The sequence below is a fragment of the Gopherus flavomarginatus genome, chromosome 1 (genome assembly GCF_025201925.1).
Source record: "Gopherus flavomarginatus isolate rGopFla2 chromosome 1, rGopFla2.mat.asm, whole genome shotgun sequence".
Lineage (NCBI taxonomy): Eukaryota > Metazoa > Chordata > Testudines > Testudinidae > Gopherus > Gopherus flavomarginatus.
In genome coordinates, this window is record NC_066617.1 from 25,406,096 (window position 1) to 25,422,782 (window position 16,687).

Sequence of the window (16,687 nt, forward strand, 5' to 3'; positions counted from 1 at the left end):
CAGGCAGGGCGAGCAGGGCAGTCACTCAGGGTGCAAAGCCACAGGAGTGGAAAAATGGGGTAGAGAAATGAAGGAAAAAACAGTAGGGGACAAGGGTGACCAGACGTCCCAATATTAGGGGCTTTGTCTTATATAGGCAACCTACTGCCCCTCGCCCCTTTGTCCCGATTTTTCACACTTGCTATCTGGTCACACTATCGGGGCACAAATATGCTTTCTTGCGCTGGTGCTAAAATGCTCTAGTTACGTCTCTGATACCCAGTGTAGTGGCAGCTCTTACTAGGTTGGTTACTAGATTGTTCATGTTCTGTTATTATTGTGACATTTTTTCTCAGGAATACAAGTCAGAGAAGAAAAATGGAGATTTTTAACAGTTTATAACTTAGCTTAAAATTAGTGGAATTTTATGGAATATCTTCTCTGGCCCCCTATATTTCTCCCTGCTGAATTTCAATAGACTGCTGCAAACTATGAAGATGTTAGAGCTTCTCAAAAATGTTTTCAAGAATATTTTAAAATGGAAGGTGTTAGGCAGCATGAATATAGGGGTCACTACCAATTCTATTCTCTTTATTTTATAGGAATGGCCTTATGTTGTGCAGAAGGTCAGACTACACAATCTAAATCATCCCTCCTGGCCTTAAAGTCTATGAACCTAAGAATAAACATTTTGTTAGATGTCCTTACAATGGTCTTGTTACAAATATTTGTAATCCATTCCAAAACCTGATTTCTCATTTTCCCCATATTCCCACCATCCATATAAAGTCTGGGCTCTTAGATTATAGCTTATCATTAAAGTGGTATATGGTAGGCCTCATGATGGGCAATGTGTAAGTTTTCAGTTTAATACAGATAACAAAATATGTACACTTATTATTTCAATTTCAAAAGTACAAAATATTTACAAATATTTCAAATAATACTGACTGATGTCCACCCAGAACTCTGCATACCATTGCAATGAGTTGAGTTTCTGAAACATAATTGTTTTCAGTGGAAGAAGTGAGTGACTATGACATCAAATCTAAATGGTATATATCCAAACAGTAGATGGAGCCTGGAATACTTTTACCTTTAATTTGTAAATTATGTGACTCCAAAGGGACATGGGAGGATAGTTCAACTAAATGTTTTACAGTAGCATGTATAATGACTGTATTCCTAGATTAGTGGAAACAAACACCAACATCTGCTTTCCTTTTTCCTAGAGATGTGCCCAAGACTCACATTATCTTGTTTAAATATTTCAGCAATTCAATGCTCTATAAACATGTAGCGTCCCTCTCCACCTTGTTAGCTCCTTTAATGCCAATCCGCTTACAGGTTTTGATGGACAGGTCTGGGTTCTTTTGGATCCCACCACCCACTCAGCAGGGTGTTATCTTCTTTCTTTTTTTCCTACAAAATTATTTGGTGGTGCCTCCACCCCCTTCGCTCCTTCCTGGAAAATAACTAGAGAGTAATCCCCACTTACTTGCCAGATAGTTGGAGACTTCCAAGAAATAACACAAACACATAAAAATATATTCGGACGAAGCCGCGGGACCAGCGGACCCTCCGCAGGCAAGCCGCCGATGGCAGCCTGCCTAGTGTGCTTGGGGCGGCAAAATGTCTAGAGCCGCCCCTGCATGCAAGTCTGGGACTCACCTGCTCCCCACACAGCCAGTCCTCCCTTTTTCCTGGCTGGCTCCAGACTGACTACAAAATGGCTTCTCCCTGGGAAGGTCTGTCACTCTCTTTTGGTTTCTGGGTGGACTCTGAGTCTGCCTTGGCTCCCCCTCCCTACCCGGGACAGTACCTCTCCCTGAGCTGTCAGCAGACAGAGTCCCAGGAATCTATGTAATCTCCTTGGAAGTTACAAACAAGTACAGAGTGGGATTCTGAACAAACAGAATTTTGGGAGCATTTGTTGCTCAGGTTTTGGTTCATCTCATTCTAAAAATGAGGCTCTGATGAGAAATATGGATCTGATTAAGGAATGGGATTCTGTAGCATCCCAAAGTGTGGGGACCTTTGTATCTGGGCTTTTGGCTTGGGCTCGTGTCATGGTATAATTCCCCACTCTGAACCTTAGCGTCCAAAAGATGGGGTACCAGCATGAATTCCTCTAAGCTCAATTACCAGCTTAGTACTTGTAGTGCTGCCACCAACCAGGAGCTTCAGTGCCTCGTACACTCTGGTCCCCGCCAAAACCTTGCCCGGGGACCCCCAAGACCCAGTCCCTCTGGATCTTAACACAAGGAAAGTAAACCCTTTCCCCTCGTTGCCTCTTCCAGGTTTCCCTTCCCTGGGTTACCCTGGAAGATTACTGTGATTCAAACTCCTTGAATCTTAAACAGAGAGGAAAATTCACCTTCCCCCCTCCTTCTCAATCCCCCTCCCAGACTCTCCCTGAGAGAGAAAGTAATCCCATAGAGATAAATTAACCTTTCTCTCCCCCTTCCCTTTCTCCCCACCAATTCCCTGGTGAATCCAGGCCCCATCCCCTGGGATCTCACACCAGAAAAAAAAAATCAAGTTCTTAAACAAGAAAAGCTTTTAATTAAAGAAAGAAAAAACAGTAAAAATTATCTTTGTAAATTTAAAATGGAATAGGTACAGGGTCTTTCAGCTATAGACACTGGGAATACCCTCCCAGCCTAAGTATACAAGTACAAATTAAAATCCTTTCAGCAAAATACAAATTTGAACTCCTTCCAGCCAAATACACATTTGCAAATAAAGAAAACAAACATAAGCCTAACTCGCTTTATCTACCTAGTACTTACTATTCTGGACATATAAGAAACTGTATCAGAGAGATTGGAGAGAAACCTGGTTGCACGTCTGGTCACTCTCAGAACTCAGAGAGAACAACCACCAAAATCTAACAGCACACACAAAAACTTCCCTCCCTCAAGATTTGAAAGTATCCTGTCCCCTGATTGGTCCTCTGGTCAGGTGACAGCCAGGCTCACTGATCTTGTTAACCCTTTACAGGCAAAAGAGGTACGAAGTACTTCTGTTTTATTAATTCTTACTTATCTGTTTATGACAGCTCGGCATTACTTTTCTCCACAATTGTTTAGTCTTGTTATAATCGCCTAATTTCTCTGTTTGTGGCTTTCTCTTACATTTTGCTGTAATGATTTTTCTTCTTCCCAGTTCCCATAAATAGATCTATTATTCTTAGTCATGACTCCTACCTTGGCAGGAAACAAGAAAGGCATCTACTCCTGAATGTTTTCTTTATTATATGGTTTTTTTAAGCCTTGCTGAAATTGCTAAACTAAAGTCAGGGGGAAAGCCCCAAATTTCTTTGTCCTTATTTCTTCCTTTGCATGCATCACCTGAAGATTCAGGTCTGGAACTCTATCATCAGGAGAGTGAACAGGATTAAGCCTTCCTGGTAATTTTTTTTTTTTTTTGGTCCAGGCTCCTGTCTAAGGATACTTGCTGAATGTATACTTACAGTGAAGCCAGAGGGAGTAGGAGCAGTGATCCAACAAAGAAGGAACTTTTATTTTTCAATAGCCACTAAATTCTAATGTTTGCATATTGCATCTGGCTCACTAAATATTCTGAGCATCTCTCTGATTTAATATTATCATTCATGCCTTTTCAAAACAGGATATTTTGTATGTAGTGCAGTTATAGCCATGTTGGTTATGAGATATTCACAACATGTGGAATACATCATGCAATGTACATGTAAATGTACAATGTAAATGCTCCAATAACTACTGTGTGGGTGAAACCAGACAATCACTATGCTTTCAGATACACAGGAAAATGATAAAAGACAAAAACATCATATCACACTTTTCACTGTTCACAGAGCAATCTCTCTGTATCTGACCTCTCAGTCCTTATCCTCAAAGGAAACCTTCACAACACTTTCAAAAGATGAGCCTGGGAGCTTAAATTCATAACTCTGGAAGACACTAAAAATCATAAACTGAACAGAGACACTGGATTTATGGTGTATTACCACAGTCTGTAACCCACTAGCCCACCCCCTTTTGTCCTGTGGCTGTAGAGATGTTAACAGGCCTCTCTACCTTGAATGGTCCCTTACAATATGTGTTAGCTACTTATACTAAACAATCTGTGCCATCTTGAATTTAGCTGTGACTCTGGGAGTACCTTTTCCTGACTCGAGGAAGAGCTATGTGTGGCTTGAAAGCTTGTCTCTCTCACCCACAGAAGCTGGTGCAATAAAAGATATTACCTCACTCACCTTGTCTCTCAGAATAGCTCAGATAGTTGGAAACACACAGAGACAATCATTTATAGTCTACTGTCTAGACTGCTGTTCTCAAGTAGGAAAGAAGGCTGTGAGGACATACTATATAGGGCTTGTGGTGTCAGCTGACAGGAGGATGCCCTTGGCTCGAAGTCTTGTTTCATAGAGAATTTAGTCTTGGTATTTGGCATGCTTTGATTTTATAAGAATACTTGTGGCAAACTAGCCAAGCCAGCAGTTAAAATTCAATAATTTAACTCCAACACAGGATAGATGAGAGACAGCAGCACGTGGGCCAGGTAGAAAGGGAGGTTGGCAAGAAATACAAGCAGATCTAGTGGCCTCAGGGGAAAGTTTCGGACTATGGTGAGGATTGGATCCAACATTCCCCTCATCTTCCCACACTTAGGGTACGTCTACACTACGGGATTATTCCAATTTTACATAAACCAGTTTTGTAAAACAGATTGTATAAAGTCGAGTGCACTCGGTCACACATAGCACATTAATTTGGTGGTGTGCGTCCATGTACCGAGGCTAGCGTCGATTTCCAGAGCATTGCACTGTGGGTAGCTATCCCGTAGCTATCCCATAGTTCCCGCAGTCTCCTCCGCCCCTTGGAATTCTGGGTTGAGATCCCAGTGCCTGATGGGGCAAAAAACATTGTCGCGGGTGGTTCTGGGTACAGCCTCAACCCTCGCTCTGTGAAAGCAGCAGACAACCGTTTCTCGCCTTTTTTCCTGGGTGAACTGTGCAAACGCCATAGCACAGCAAGCATGGACCCTGCTCAGATCAAGACCGCAATTGTGGACGTTGTAAACACCTCGCGCATTCTCGTGCAGTCTGTGCTGAACCGGAACTTGCAAAGCCAGGCGAGGAGGAGGCGGCTATGGCAGAGGGGCAACGAGAGTGATGAGGACATGGACATAGAATTCTCTCAAACCACGGGCCCCTGCGCTTTGGAGATCCTGCTGGTAATGGGGCAGGTTCTAGCCATTGAATGCCGATTTTGGGCCCGGGAAACAAGTACAGACTGGTGGGACCGCATAGTTTTGCAGGTGTGGGACGATTCGCAGTGGCTGCGAAACTTTCACATGCGTAAGGGCACTTTCATAGAACTTTGTGACTTGCTTTCCCCTGCCCTGAAATGCCATAATACCAAGATGAGAGCAGCCCTCACAGTTGAGAAGCGAGTGGCAATAGCCCTCTGGAAGCTTGCAATGCCAGACAGCTACCAGTCAGTCAGGAATCAATTAGGAGTGGGAAAATCTACTGTGGGGGCTGCTGTGATGTAAGTAGCCAAAGCAATCATTAAGCTGCTGCTACGAAAGGTTGTGACTCTGGGAAACGTGCAGGTCATAGTGGATGGCTTTGCTGCAATGGGATTCCCTAACTGTAGGGGGGCGATAGATGGAACCTATATCCCTATCTTGGCACCGGAGCACCAGGGCACCCAGTACGTAAACCACAAGGGGTACTTTTCAATGGTACTGCAAGCACTGGTGGATCACAAGGGACGTTTCACCAACATCCACGTGGGATGGCCAGGAAGGGTTCATGACGCCCGTGTCTTCAGAAGCACTACTCTGTTTAAATGGCTGCAGCAAGGGAATTACTTCCCAGACCAGAAAATAATAGTTGGGGATATTGAAATGCCTGTAGTTATCCTGGGAGACCCAACCTACCCCTTGATGCCATGGCTCATGAAGCCATACACAGGTTGCCTGGACAGTAGTCAGGAGCTGTTCAACTACAGGCTGAGCAAGTGCAGAATGGTGTCAGAATGTGCATTTGGCCATTTAAAGGTACGCTGGCGCACATTACTGACTTGCTCAGACCTCAGCCAAACCAATGTCTGCAATGTTATTGCTGCTTGCTGTGTGCTCCACAATCTCTGTGAGAGTAAGGGGGAGACCTTTATGGTGGGGTGGGAGGCTGAGGCAAATCACCTGGCCGCTGATTAGATGCAGCCAGACACCAGGGTGATTAGAAGAGCACACCAGGAAGCAGTGCGCATCAGAGAAGCTTTGAAAACAAGTTTAATCACGGGCCAGGGTACAGTGTGACTGTTGGGTTTGTTTCCCCTTGATGAACACCCCCCTTGATTGACTCATTCCCTGTAAGCAACCCACCCTCCCCCTTCGATTAGAGCTTGCTTAAGGAAATAAAGTCACTATCGTTTAAAAATCATGTATTCTTTATTAAAAAATCATTATAAAAAGAGGGAGAGAACTGACAAGGTATCCCGGGTGTGGTTTGGGAGGAGGATAGGAGGGAATGAAAAGGCCACTAAAAATATTTCAGAGTAATGACAGCCTTTTGGTTGGGCTGTCCACGGGGGTGGAGTGGGCGGGTGCACGAAGCCTTCTCCCATGCGTTCTTACACATCTGGGTGAGGAAGATATGGAACATGGTGAGTGGTGAGGGTGGTTACACAGGGGCTGCAGCGGCACTCTGTGACCCTGCTGCTGTTCCTGAAGCTCCACCAAACGTCGGAGGATGTCAGTTTGATCACACAGCAGCCCCAGCGTTGCATCCCGCCACTGCATATCTTCCTGCCTACACCTCTGATCTTCCTGCCGCCACCTCTCATTTTGAGCGTCCCTCCTCTCCTCACGTTCATCCCTCCTATTCTCACGTTGGTGCCTCCTGTCCTCACGTTCACTGGCATCTTTCCTGTAATTTGATACCACGTCCTTGCACTCATTCAGATGAGCTCTTTCATTGCGGGTCACTTCCATGATTTCCAAGAGTATTTCGTCTCGCGTCTTTTTTTTTCCTCCACCTTATCTGAGATAGCCCTCGGGATGGAGTAGGAAGGCTTGAAAAATTCGCAGCTGCATGAAGCAGGTAAAAAAGGGAGAGAAGTATTTAAAAAGATACAATGTATTTACAGAACAATGGTCATACTCTTTCACAGTGAACAACACTATTCACCTTACATAGCACATGTGATTTCACTGCAAGGTCGCATTTTGCATCTTAATATTGAGTGCCTGCGGCTCTGGTATTAGAGATCTCACAGACGCAGGTCCGGGCAGCAGAATTCAGCTTGCATGCGGCCATGGTAAGCCATTGCCTTTTGGCTTCTGCAGCCTTCATGTACACAGTGCCCTCCTTTCCCAAATACCAAGCAAAGCCCGTTCAGTGCTGCTTCTTTCCTGTTAACGTGCAGCAGCAGAAACCACCCCGCCATCCAATTCTCTGGGATGGTCGCTTCCCCCCCTCCCCCCGCACGTGGCTGGTATCATGGAAGATCACTGCTAATCACCTCCCTTTCCCTCCCACCACGTGGCTGGTAGCAGGGAAGATACCTGATAGCCAAACGCGAAAAAAGCTCAGTGCCATTACCCCCTCTCCCCTCCCCCCGCTTGGCTACCTGCAAGGAAGTATTTCTTTTAAGCAACAGGCAAACAGGCCAGTGGGAATGGCCATCTCTGTCCCCTTAATTAAATTCCTGAATTTCAAACAGGTTACTGTGAACGATATCACTCTCCTGAGGATAACACAGTAAGATAAAGAACGGATGTTGCTTGAATGCCAGCAATCACCGGGACCATACGCAGCTAGGCTTTGTCATGCAGTAATACCAGATTACTTGCTACATGCATGGCGTGGTCAAGTGTCCTACCGTGGTGGACGGAATAAGGCTGCCCTGCCCAGAAACTTTCTGCAAAGGCGTTTGGAATACCTCCAAGAGAGCTTCATGGAGATGTCTCTGGAGGATTTCCGCTCCATCCCCAGACATGTTAACAAACTTTTCCAATAACTGTACTGCCTGCGAATGCATCCCAAGTCCTCAGGGCAAATCACTCATTAAAAAATGCTTGCTTTTAAACCATGTTTTATATTTGCAAAGGTACACTCACCAGAGGTCGCTTCCATGGCTTCATTGTCTGGGTTACTAGCTTGGGAGGGCTGGGAAGGTAATTCTGTATGGGTGAGAAAAAGCTCCTGGCTGTTGGGGAGAACGGAGCGCTGTGTGCTCTCTGCAAGCTCGTCTTCCTCTTCCTCCTCCTCATCTTCCCCGTCTGCAGAATCCTCAGCCATGGCTGAGATTACCACCCCCACCTCTGAATCCACGGACAGGGGTGGGGTAGTGGTGGTGGACCCGCCTAGAATTGCATGCAGCTCAGTGTAGAAGCGGCATGTTTTCGTCCCTGCCCCTGACCTTCCGTTTGCTTCTTTGGTTTTCTGGTAGGCTTGTCTGAGCTCCTTAACTTTCACTCTGCACTGCACTGAGCCCCTGGTGTGGCCTTTCTCCATCATAGCCTTTGAAATTTTTTCAAATGTTTTTTCATTTCGTCTTTTGGAACGGAGTTCTATTAGCACAGAATCCTCTCCCCATATAGCGATCAGATCCAGTACCTCCTGTGCGGTCCATGCTGGAGCTCTTTTTCGATTCTCAGGAGACTGCATTGTTACCTGTGCTGATGAGCTCTGCGTGGTCACCTGTGCTGGTGAGCTCTCCATGCTGGCCAAACAGGAAATGAAATTCAAAAGTTTGTGGGGCTTTTCCTGTCTACTAGGCCAGTGCATCCGAGTTCAGATTGCTTTCCAGAGCGGTCAGAGTGATGCACTGTGGGATACCGCCTGGAGGCCAATACCGTTGATTTGCGGCCACACTAACCCTAATCAGATATGGTAATAACGATTTCAGCGCTACTCCTCTTGTTGAGGAGGAGTACAGAAACCGGTTTAAAGAGCCCTTTATATCGATATAAAGGGCCTCGTTGTGTGGACGGGTGCAGGGTTAAATCAGTTTAACGCTGCTAAAATCGGTATAAACGCGTAGTGTAGACCAGGCCTTACAGAGCTGTTTGTCCTGGTTGTACAGAATTAGTTAGAGGCTTCCCAATGTCAAGTAGCTTTTCCTGGGCAGTGTGCTCTCTGCTTCTCCTTCCAGTATTCTTGGACTTCCAAAAGCCATAACTATCCTTAGTCTCTGTAGGTCTGATTTTTCAAGGTATTTAGGTGCCTAAAGAAGAAGATAGGTGCCTGCTTGGATTTTTGAAAGTGCGTAGGCACCTAACTCCCATAGAAATCTCTTTCTTTAGACTCCGAAATACTGTACCTTTAAAAATCCAGCCACGTCTCAGCTTCCCGGTCTGCAAAATGGGGACTATGATATAGGACTATTATTAGGATTAATTAGTTAATGTTTGTACAGAGCTTTGCAAGTGTAAAATGCTATGTAAGTGTATTGGTATTCTATAAAATATAGAACACAGTAATCCACAGCCTTTATAGAATAAATTCATAACAAAGCTTGCTAAATTAGATGGCGCTGCTATTTTTAGGGATTGGGCAATACACCAAATCTCACTTCGAAGTCAGTGGAGTACTCTCTTGCTCTCTTATTTTGGAGGGCAGGAACATGGAAATTTGTATTGAGTTTTCAGTTTGAAACAAAAAGAATGAAATCCTCTCTGACTTCTAATCTTAAATGTACAATGTTGTCTCTTGTGTTTTGAAATCTGTTACGTTCATATGAAATCTTTTCACACGGCATTATGCATATGGCTCTCTAGAGATTTGCCAACATATACATGGGTCTAACAGAGATGAGTATTTAACTTCCTGAAATAGAACGATCATCTCCTGTATTTAGAAAATCTTTATGGGATGTGTTCTATTACCTAGTGTTCAAGACTATTTGATTGATTTACAAATGTACTAGTTATGTCATTACAGATTTCTTCCAGTAAATCAATAATCTTTAAAAGTATAATTGAACTACAGCACTTGGCTATGTATGAAAATGGTAAAACAAGGAAGAGGCCATAGAAGCTAGGTTACAGTAAAGGCACTGCACTGCACTGCACTTTTAACTTCAGAACTGGAATCAGAATTGACCTGTTACTGGTTGAGGTTGTGTGCTGAAATTCATAAAATCAATGTTTTATGCTGCTGCACAATCATGGAAGAGTAATGCTTTTGAGTTGGAGAAGTGTTTTAGGTAGGGAGAGGTTTTAAAATAGGGGAAATAAATTCCTTTCAAAATTTACAACATGTTCAAGGCATGAATGCCGCCATTATGGATAATACTGTATGCAGTTATGGAAAAACAGAAATGGATCTGGATCTAGTGTCTCTACGCACATTAGTAAGTCTTGTTTAATGTCTGTTAGCTTCAAATCCATCTATTGTCAGCTACTATCAAATTACCTGTCAGTAAATAAGTAACTGCTCCATCAGAGCTTTGCAAATGGATTGAGACCCTCTCTAATATTGATATTTTTTAAAACGTACTTAAATAATGACTGAGAAAATCTTTGGCAAATGCTGGCAAAAGTTGTTCTCGTTAGCCTCTGAGGATAGGGCTTCAATTGCTGCAAGAGAGGTTAGGTTAGACATTGGGAAAAACTTCCTAACTGTCAGGGTAATTAAATCCTGGAACAAATTGCCAAGGAGGTTGTGGAATTTCCATCACTGAAGGTTTTTAAGAACACATTAGACAAACACCTGTCAGAAATGGAGTAGTTATTATGTAGTCCTGTTTTCAGTGCCCGGGACTGGACTTGATGACCTCTCACGGTCCCTTCCACTCCTACACTTCTATGATTCTAGTCCAGTGTGAGCCTGAGGGCCGTTAAACATCTGTTCTAAATAATGTGGTGCTAATTCACTGTGAAAATTCATAAAACTTTCACTAGTTGTTAGAATACTTAATTACTTATCTGTACTGAGGTGGTCTCATGAGTGCACATTGTACTGAGTTACAAAACACACAGGAATACAGGTCCCAGAACTATCCCTATACTGCCTGAAAAATGCACCTCATAATGCTTTACTGATCAAGGTACTTTACCTGTATGTGGCACATTTAAACGTAAGAATAGGTTTTGAAGGTGCTACTGGTATTAGTTCATGCGGAAGCAATAAAAATATTGGAAGAAAAACTGTAAAAAAGTTATATGACTTGTCCTTTGAATTTCTTAAGCAAACCATAAGTGTATTGGTGATGATAATGCTGTATATACAGCCCATGGGAGCTGTGAGAAGTGGCATGGGCCAGGCCACCATTTCCTGCAGCTCCCATTGGCTGGGAACAGTGAACCACAGTTACTGGGAGCTAGGAGCGGCTCAGGTAAACAAAGCATCTCGCAGCCCACCAGGGGCTTACCCTGAACAAGATGTGAACCAAGTTTGGGAAACCATGATATAGATGGTGTAAATTTAATCCTTGTGCATCATATAGCTAACAGAGTCACTGTTTGCTGTTTTCTTCTTGAATTGAATTCTTACACAGGTTTTTAAAAATAGGCTGGGGATGCTGTTAAAGGATTCTGCTAGCCCCAAGGTGCATAGGAACATGTGAACAAAGGAATTGCTATTACCAGATGATATCTGTGGTGCATCTAGTCCAACAACCTGTCTCTGACAATGGCTAGCTTCAGATGATTCAGAAGAAGGTGCTAGTTCATGTTAGACAGATGTGAGATAATTTCTTCCCTCACCACATTAGTTTTTCAAATCCCTAATGGTTAGAGATTGCTGAAACCATGAAGCATGAGGTTTCATAGATCTTCCAAAATATATTAGTATTAACTATTATAAACCTGGATGCCTGTTCATGAGCAGTAGAAATGTTGACTAATGTAGGAGTTATGGAAATGGACTTGAGGCATTATTAAAGATTTATAAGCATGGATTATCTACCAACTAGTCTATAGGTATACATAGAACGTCTTTGTTACAAGCATGATGTGACATAAAACAGAATGTGTTTGCCATCGTGGATAGCCAATTACTCCATTTTTGGTCCCTTCAAGCCTCCAAGCCCCCCTATTTCATGGCATACAACGTTGTGAAATTGGTTTGGCCTATCACTAAAAAAATCAATTACTATTTCATAAAAAATGGAATTTTAACTTCACGGTGTTTTGCACTGACTTTGAAAAGAGGCAGTGAAACTAATCCTATGTCATACAGTATCCATAGTTTCTTATGGTGCAAAAGATGTTCTTAAGAATTTAACTATTGTCCTACTGATTTTATTTGCAGACAACTATTACGGCACTCCAAAGCCTCCAGCAGAGCCAGCTCCATTATTGTTAAATGTGACAGATCACATCCTTCCAGGTGCCACACCTAGTGCTGAAGGCAAACGTAAGAGGAATAAATCAGTGAGCAATATGGAGAAGACAGGTATTGAACCACCAGAAGAGGAAGAGGAAGAAAGACCTGTGGTCAATGGAAATGGCATGGTAGTAACACCAGGTTAGTCCGTTTATCCACTTCTGAATTTTATTTCAGTTATTTCATGGTTATTTCCTTCTGCAGTTATGAGGGTGCTCACTTTGGGGAGGGAGTGTTTATCTTGTGCTGAAGAGCACAAGACTAGTAGCCAGGACTCCTGAGAAACTGGATTCCAGTATAACCTAGAACAAATTACATGGCGTGTGTACCTCAGTTTTCCTTTCTGTAAAACAGGGGTTCCTAAACTTGGTTCGCAGCTTCTTCAGGGTAAGACCCTGGTGGGCCGCAAGATGCTTTGTTTACCCGAGCGTATGCAAGTGTGGCTGCTCGCAGCTCTCAGTGGCTGCGGTTCGCCATTCCCGGCCAATGGGAACTGCAGGAAGGAGTGGCCCAGCCCACGCAGCTTCCCGCAGCTCCCATTGCCTGGGAATGGCGAACCAGAATGGGAGCTGCGAGCGGCCATACCTGCGGATGCTCAGGTAAACAAAGGCATCTTGCAGCCTGCCGGGGCTTCCCCTGAACAAGCCATGAACCAAGTTTGGGAACCCCTGCTGTAAAATAATTAGCAAGTTAATTTTTGTAAAATGCTGTGAACTTTTCGGTTGAGACATTGTGTAACAGCAAAGTCTTAGTGCATTAATGCAACAGAATCTTTGTGAACCTGAGACAGTATCAGTGTGGCTTACTTGGTAGTACAGTCACTTGAGAGTCAGACAGATATGAAGCCTCCAGAAAAAGCAAATGGGAAGGGCCAAGGTCTGTCAATGTTCCAACACCTGCAATTGGATGAAGGTGATACAGAACATAGGCAGATAGTACTAAAGGTACCTACCCTTACATCCTATGGCTCTCACTGCTCCAGATGACAATGAACCCAAGATATCTGCTGGTATCCTGCATGGGAAAATTCCATCATGTCCCAAAGTAGGTGATCAATTCTCCTTCAGAGTTTGAGCAAGTATCACCATTTTTTATCCTGAAACATCATTTGAGACATAACGGATTAAATTTTTCTTCAAATAAGAAAACTGAAGAACTCAGAAGTTTGTATTTTGTAAAGAATCTGAAAACCACTGAGTTAGCAATAATAAGTGTCGGGTTAAATATGTGTATTTTTCTTGTTTGGCCTGTATAGGTCTAGAAGCAATGTAAAAAACCTGGATAATAAAACCCTTTAATCCTAGGGAAATTAGAAGTACAGAAGAAAATGATTGAAGTAGAAGTCTCTTTAGTGACAATCCATGTAAATAGAATGATAAGATTACAAGATTTCTGAATGTACAGGTTCTTATGAAACAATAAATGCATTATCTAATCTCTAAGTGCTGTAAAATTGATTTTCACATTTCATTATATGTATTTTTTTTCCTCATACTTGGTTGGAAAGAACATCAAATTGAATAACTCTCCCTGTTATGGATAGGTCTGGTTGCATGCTTTTGTGGTGTGTCGGTCCTGCATTTAAGGGCAATTCCTGAGCCTGGATAGCTAGGCTGGGCACTGAAGAAACATGGGGGAATGAGTAGAAAATCCTCCCCCTTCAGTCTCTAAAAGAGCTGTGGAACCATTCTTTGACCGAACTGCAGTGTGGAGGCTGCAGCATGCCCTGGAGCCCTTACTCAGCCCTTCCACAGAGGAGGATTCATACATCAGTGCGTCCTACACCATGCTTTCATGCAGCTCTGCCCTATTCCCTGCATACAGGAATCCTCAATAGAGCTAAATTCTACACTATACAAGTAGAGTGCTCCCCCTCAAATCCTTATGAACAAGAATAGCATTGGATCTGCTACCAGGGAACTAAAGAGGCTAGGCAAGGACAAGATTTGGTCCCTGCTGTCTTCCTAATGTCCTTCCATGTAGTTATATGAAATATATGCCTGCATGCAAGTTTCAAGGAAGCAATTTCAGGGCAATATATTTCAGTTCATAATCCAAATCTGATAGAGAAAAAATACAATATCTTGTTTTCCCTTTGCATTGTCAATATATAACGTGTCCCATTCAAATTCTACATCCGTGGTGGTTAGGCCATACTCAAGAAATGTCCACTGGTAGGTGCTATGTTAAAAGAATGCAGTATTGAGCACTATATGTAAAAGGACCCTCTGCAAAGTAATTCCTTTAGGTGTGACTCTCTGAAGAAGCAGTGCCTCTCTTGACTCTGGTGGGTTTTAAGGAGCATTTTTTTGTTCAGCTATACTGACTGAGGACTTAGGAGATTGTACCAAGGTGGCTTTATGTACACACACAGTGCTGCTTTATTTTGGCAATGTAGTTCTCAGGAACTCTGTATAGTAGACAGTGTATCTGCGTGCTAAAAAAGAGTATTAGCTGCCCCTAAAATGCATTTGTGCTTTGTCTCCAAACAAGCAGGAAAAACAAAATATATTAATGAGAGGGTCACTCCAGATGGAAGGAACCAAAGCCTTGGCACTTGTTATTGCACTTTTGGAAAGTGCAGTCCAATTTTCATAAGAGTTTCTCTTACCTTTAAAGGCAACATTCCATTAAATAACAGCTCTAAGGATCTGCAAAAGATCTATGCAGTTCTTTAAGATGTTTATACATGCTGCACGGCTTAAAGTCTTACAAACTAGTAGTGTTGTCAGAGTCTCAGCAGGACTACAGTGTGACGATAAGGGCTGATGTAACAGCTAGCACCAGCAGACTGGAGGAGTTAAAGTTCTGAAGTGAATCCAAGAGAACTTAAATAATCTGTCTTTGTCAGACTGGTAAATGACAGTGATAATTGTGGAGATATTTATGACTGGAATCTGATTTTTTAATTTATGTTATACCATTTCTTTGTTCTTCTTTCGTGAGAGACTCTGTGCATTTGTAATGTCTTCCTTTGAACTTGTCAGGCTCTATTGAACAGGGATCCAATCACTATAGTATCTCCAGGTACCTTGCCCCATGCCAGTCAGGGAGCTCTCCCTCAGACAGCCAGGCACCTGCCAGGCTAGTGACCCTTAGGCTTGGTTCATCGTTATCTTATTTTTACTTTGTACTTGCCTCATCTGTTTGTCGTATCCCCCTTTTTTGTCTCTTGTTCTATACTTAGATTGCAAACTCTTCAGGGCAGAGTCTTTTTGTTATTTGTGTGTATAATCTTAGCATTATGTGTCTCTGGCCCCTTACTGAGGCGCCTAGACACTACTGTAATATAAGTAATAGGCTATAACAATAATAGTGGCATTTCTGAGCAGGTGGCCCATGTCCTCCTGGCATCTTAAAAACCCATCTATGAGAATTACCTACAACTGAAGTGAAAACATTTTGCAATCAAGGCCAAGCTGACCCCTTTGTTTACCCTCACAAAAGCTGCTAGGCTACCTTCTCGCCTTGTCTCTGTCCCAGTTGAAGTCTAATCCCAGCCAGACACATGTGGCAGCTATTTCAGCCTGCCATGAACTACTCAAAGGTTGACCACTGTCTTTGCAGCCCATTGTTATCAGGTTCATATGAAGCTTAACATTTTTGAAACCTCCCATTAAAAAAGCACTCTGTGTGTCATGGATTATAAAAATGGTCCAGACAAAGCTGATGAAAGCTCCTTTTGAACCACTCCAAAGCTGTGGCTAGTGTCTTCTGTGTGCAGAGTGGGTGAGGGAGCCTCACCCAACCCCAGGCATATGTAGGGTTGGAGACGCTGCTCTCCTCTCACCACCAGGCACCATCGTGTAAAAGGCCACCCCTATAGGAAGAGAGCTGGGAACAGTACAACAGCAATACAGAATGGCCTTCACAAAGTCAGTGACCTAGTGATGTCATGTGACCTTTCATTCTCTGTTGGGAAGTAATACCCATTTGGAGGATGTAGGGGGATTCAATGGCTTTGAGGAATAAGACCAGGCCATTATAAAATTGAAACAAACAACAACAAATTGGCAAAAATTAAAAAATAAGAAAGTCACAGGGAAGGGTCCTTCGCATTCCCTCTGATGCCACTTTGTCTTCCCACACCCCTCACCTTTACATCCCTCCCTCCCTAATGTTCCTTCTTGCCTTCTGGACTGTTTACTGCTCACTTGATCCCCTCTCCTTTCATTCCCACTCTATCCATTGTGCCCCATTATCAAACAAACCAACCAGAACCCATGTAGCTTACTATTTACTATTATTATTAACATTATTTTTTTAACTCTGATATTGTGGGAGCACCCAATGGCCACAATTAGGTCAGGCCCCATTGTGCTTGACAATCCCTGCCACAAAGAGTTTACATTGTAAAAGACAAGATGTAAAAGTTGG

General features: G+C 43.2%; 1 protein-coding gene across 12 annotated transcripts in view; it reads left to right on the plus strand.

Moving 5' to 3' along the window:
• Positions 1-16,687, plus strand: part of MAGI2 (membrane associated guanylate kinase, WW and PDZ domain containing 2) — a 1,116,388-nt gene that overhangs the window by 709,113 nt on the left and 390,588 nt on the right. For all 12 annotated transcript variants that reach the window (XM_050936782.1, XM_050936783.1, XM_050936784.1 and 9 more), the window contains one exon: positions 12,236-12,451. In XM_050936782.1, the coding sequence (XP_050792739.1) occupies positions 12,236-12,451 (216 nt within the window). The remainder of the gene's footprint in view (positions 1-12,235; positions 12,452-16,687) is intronic.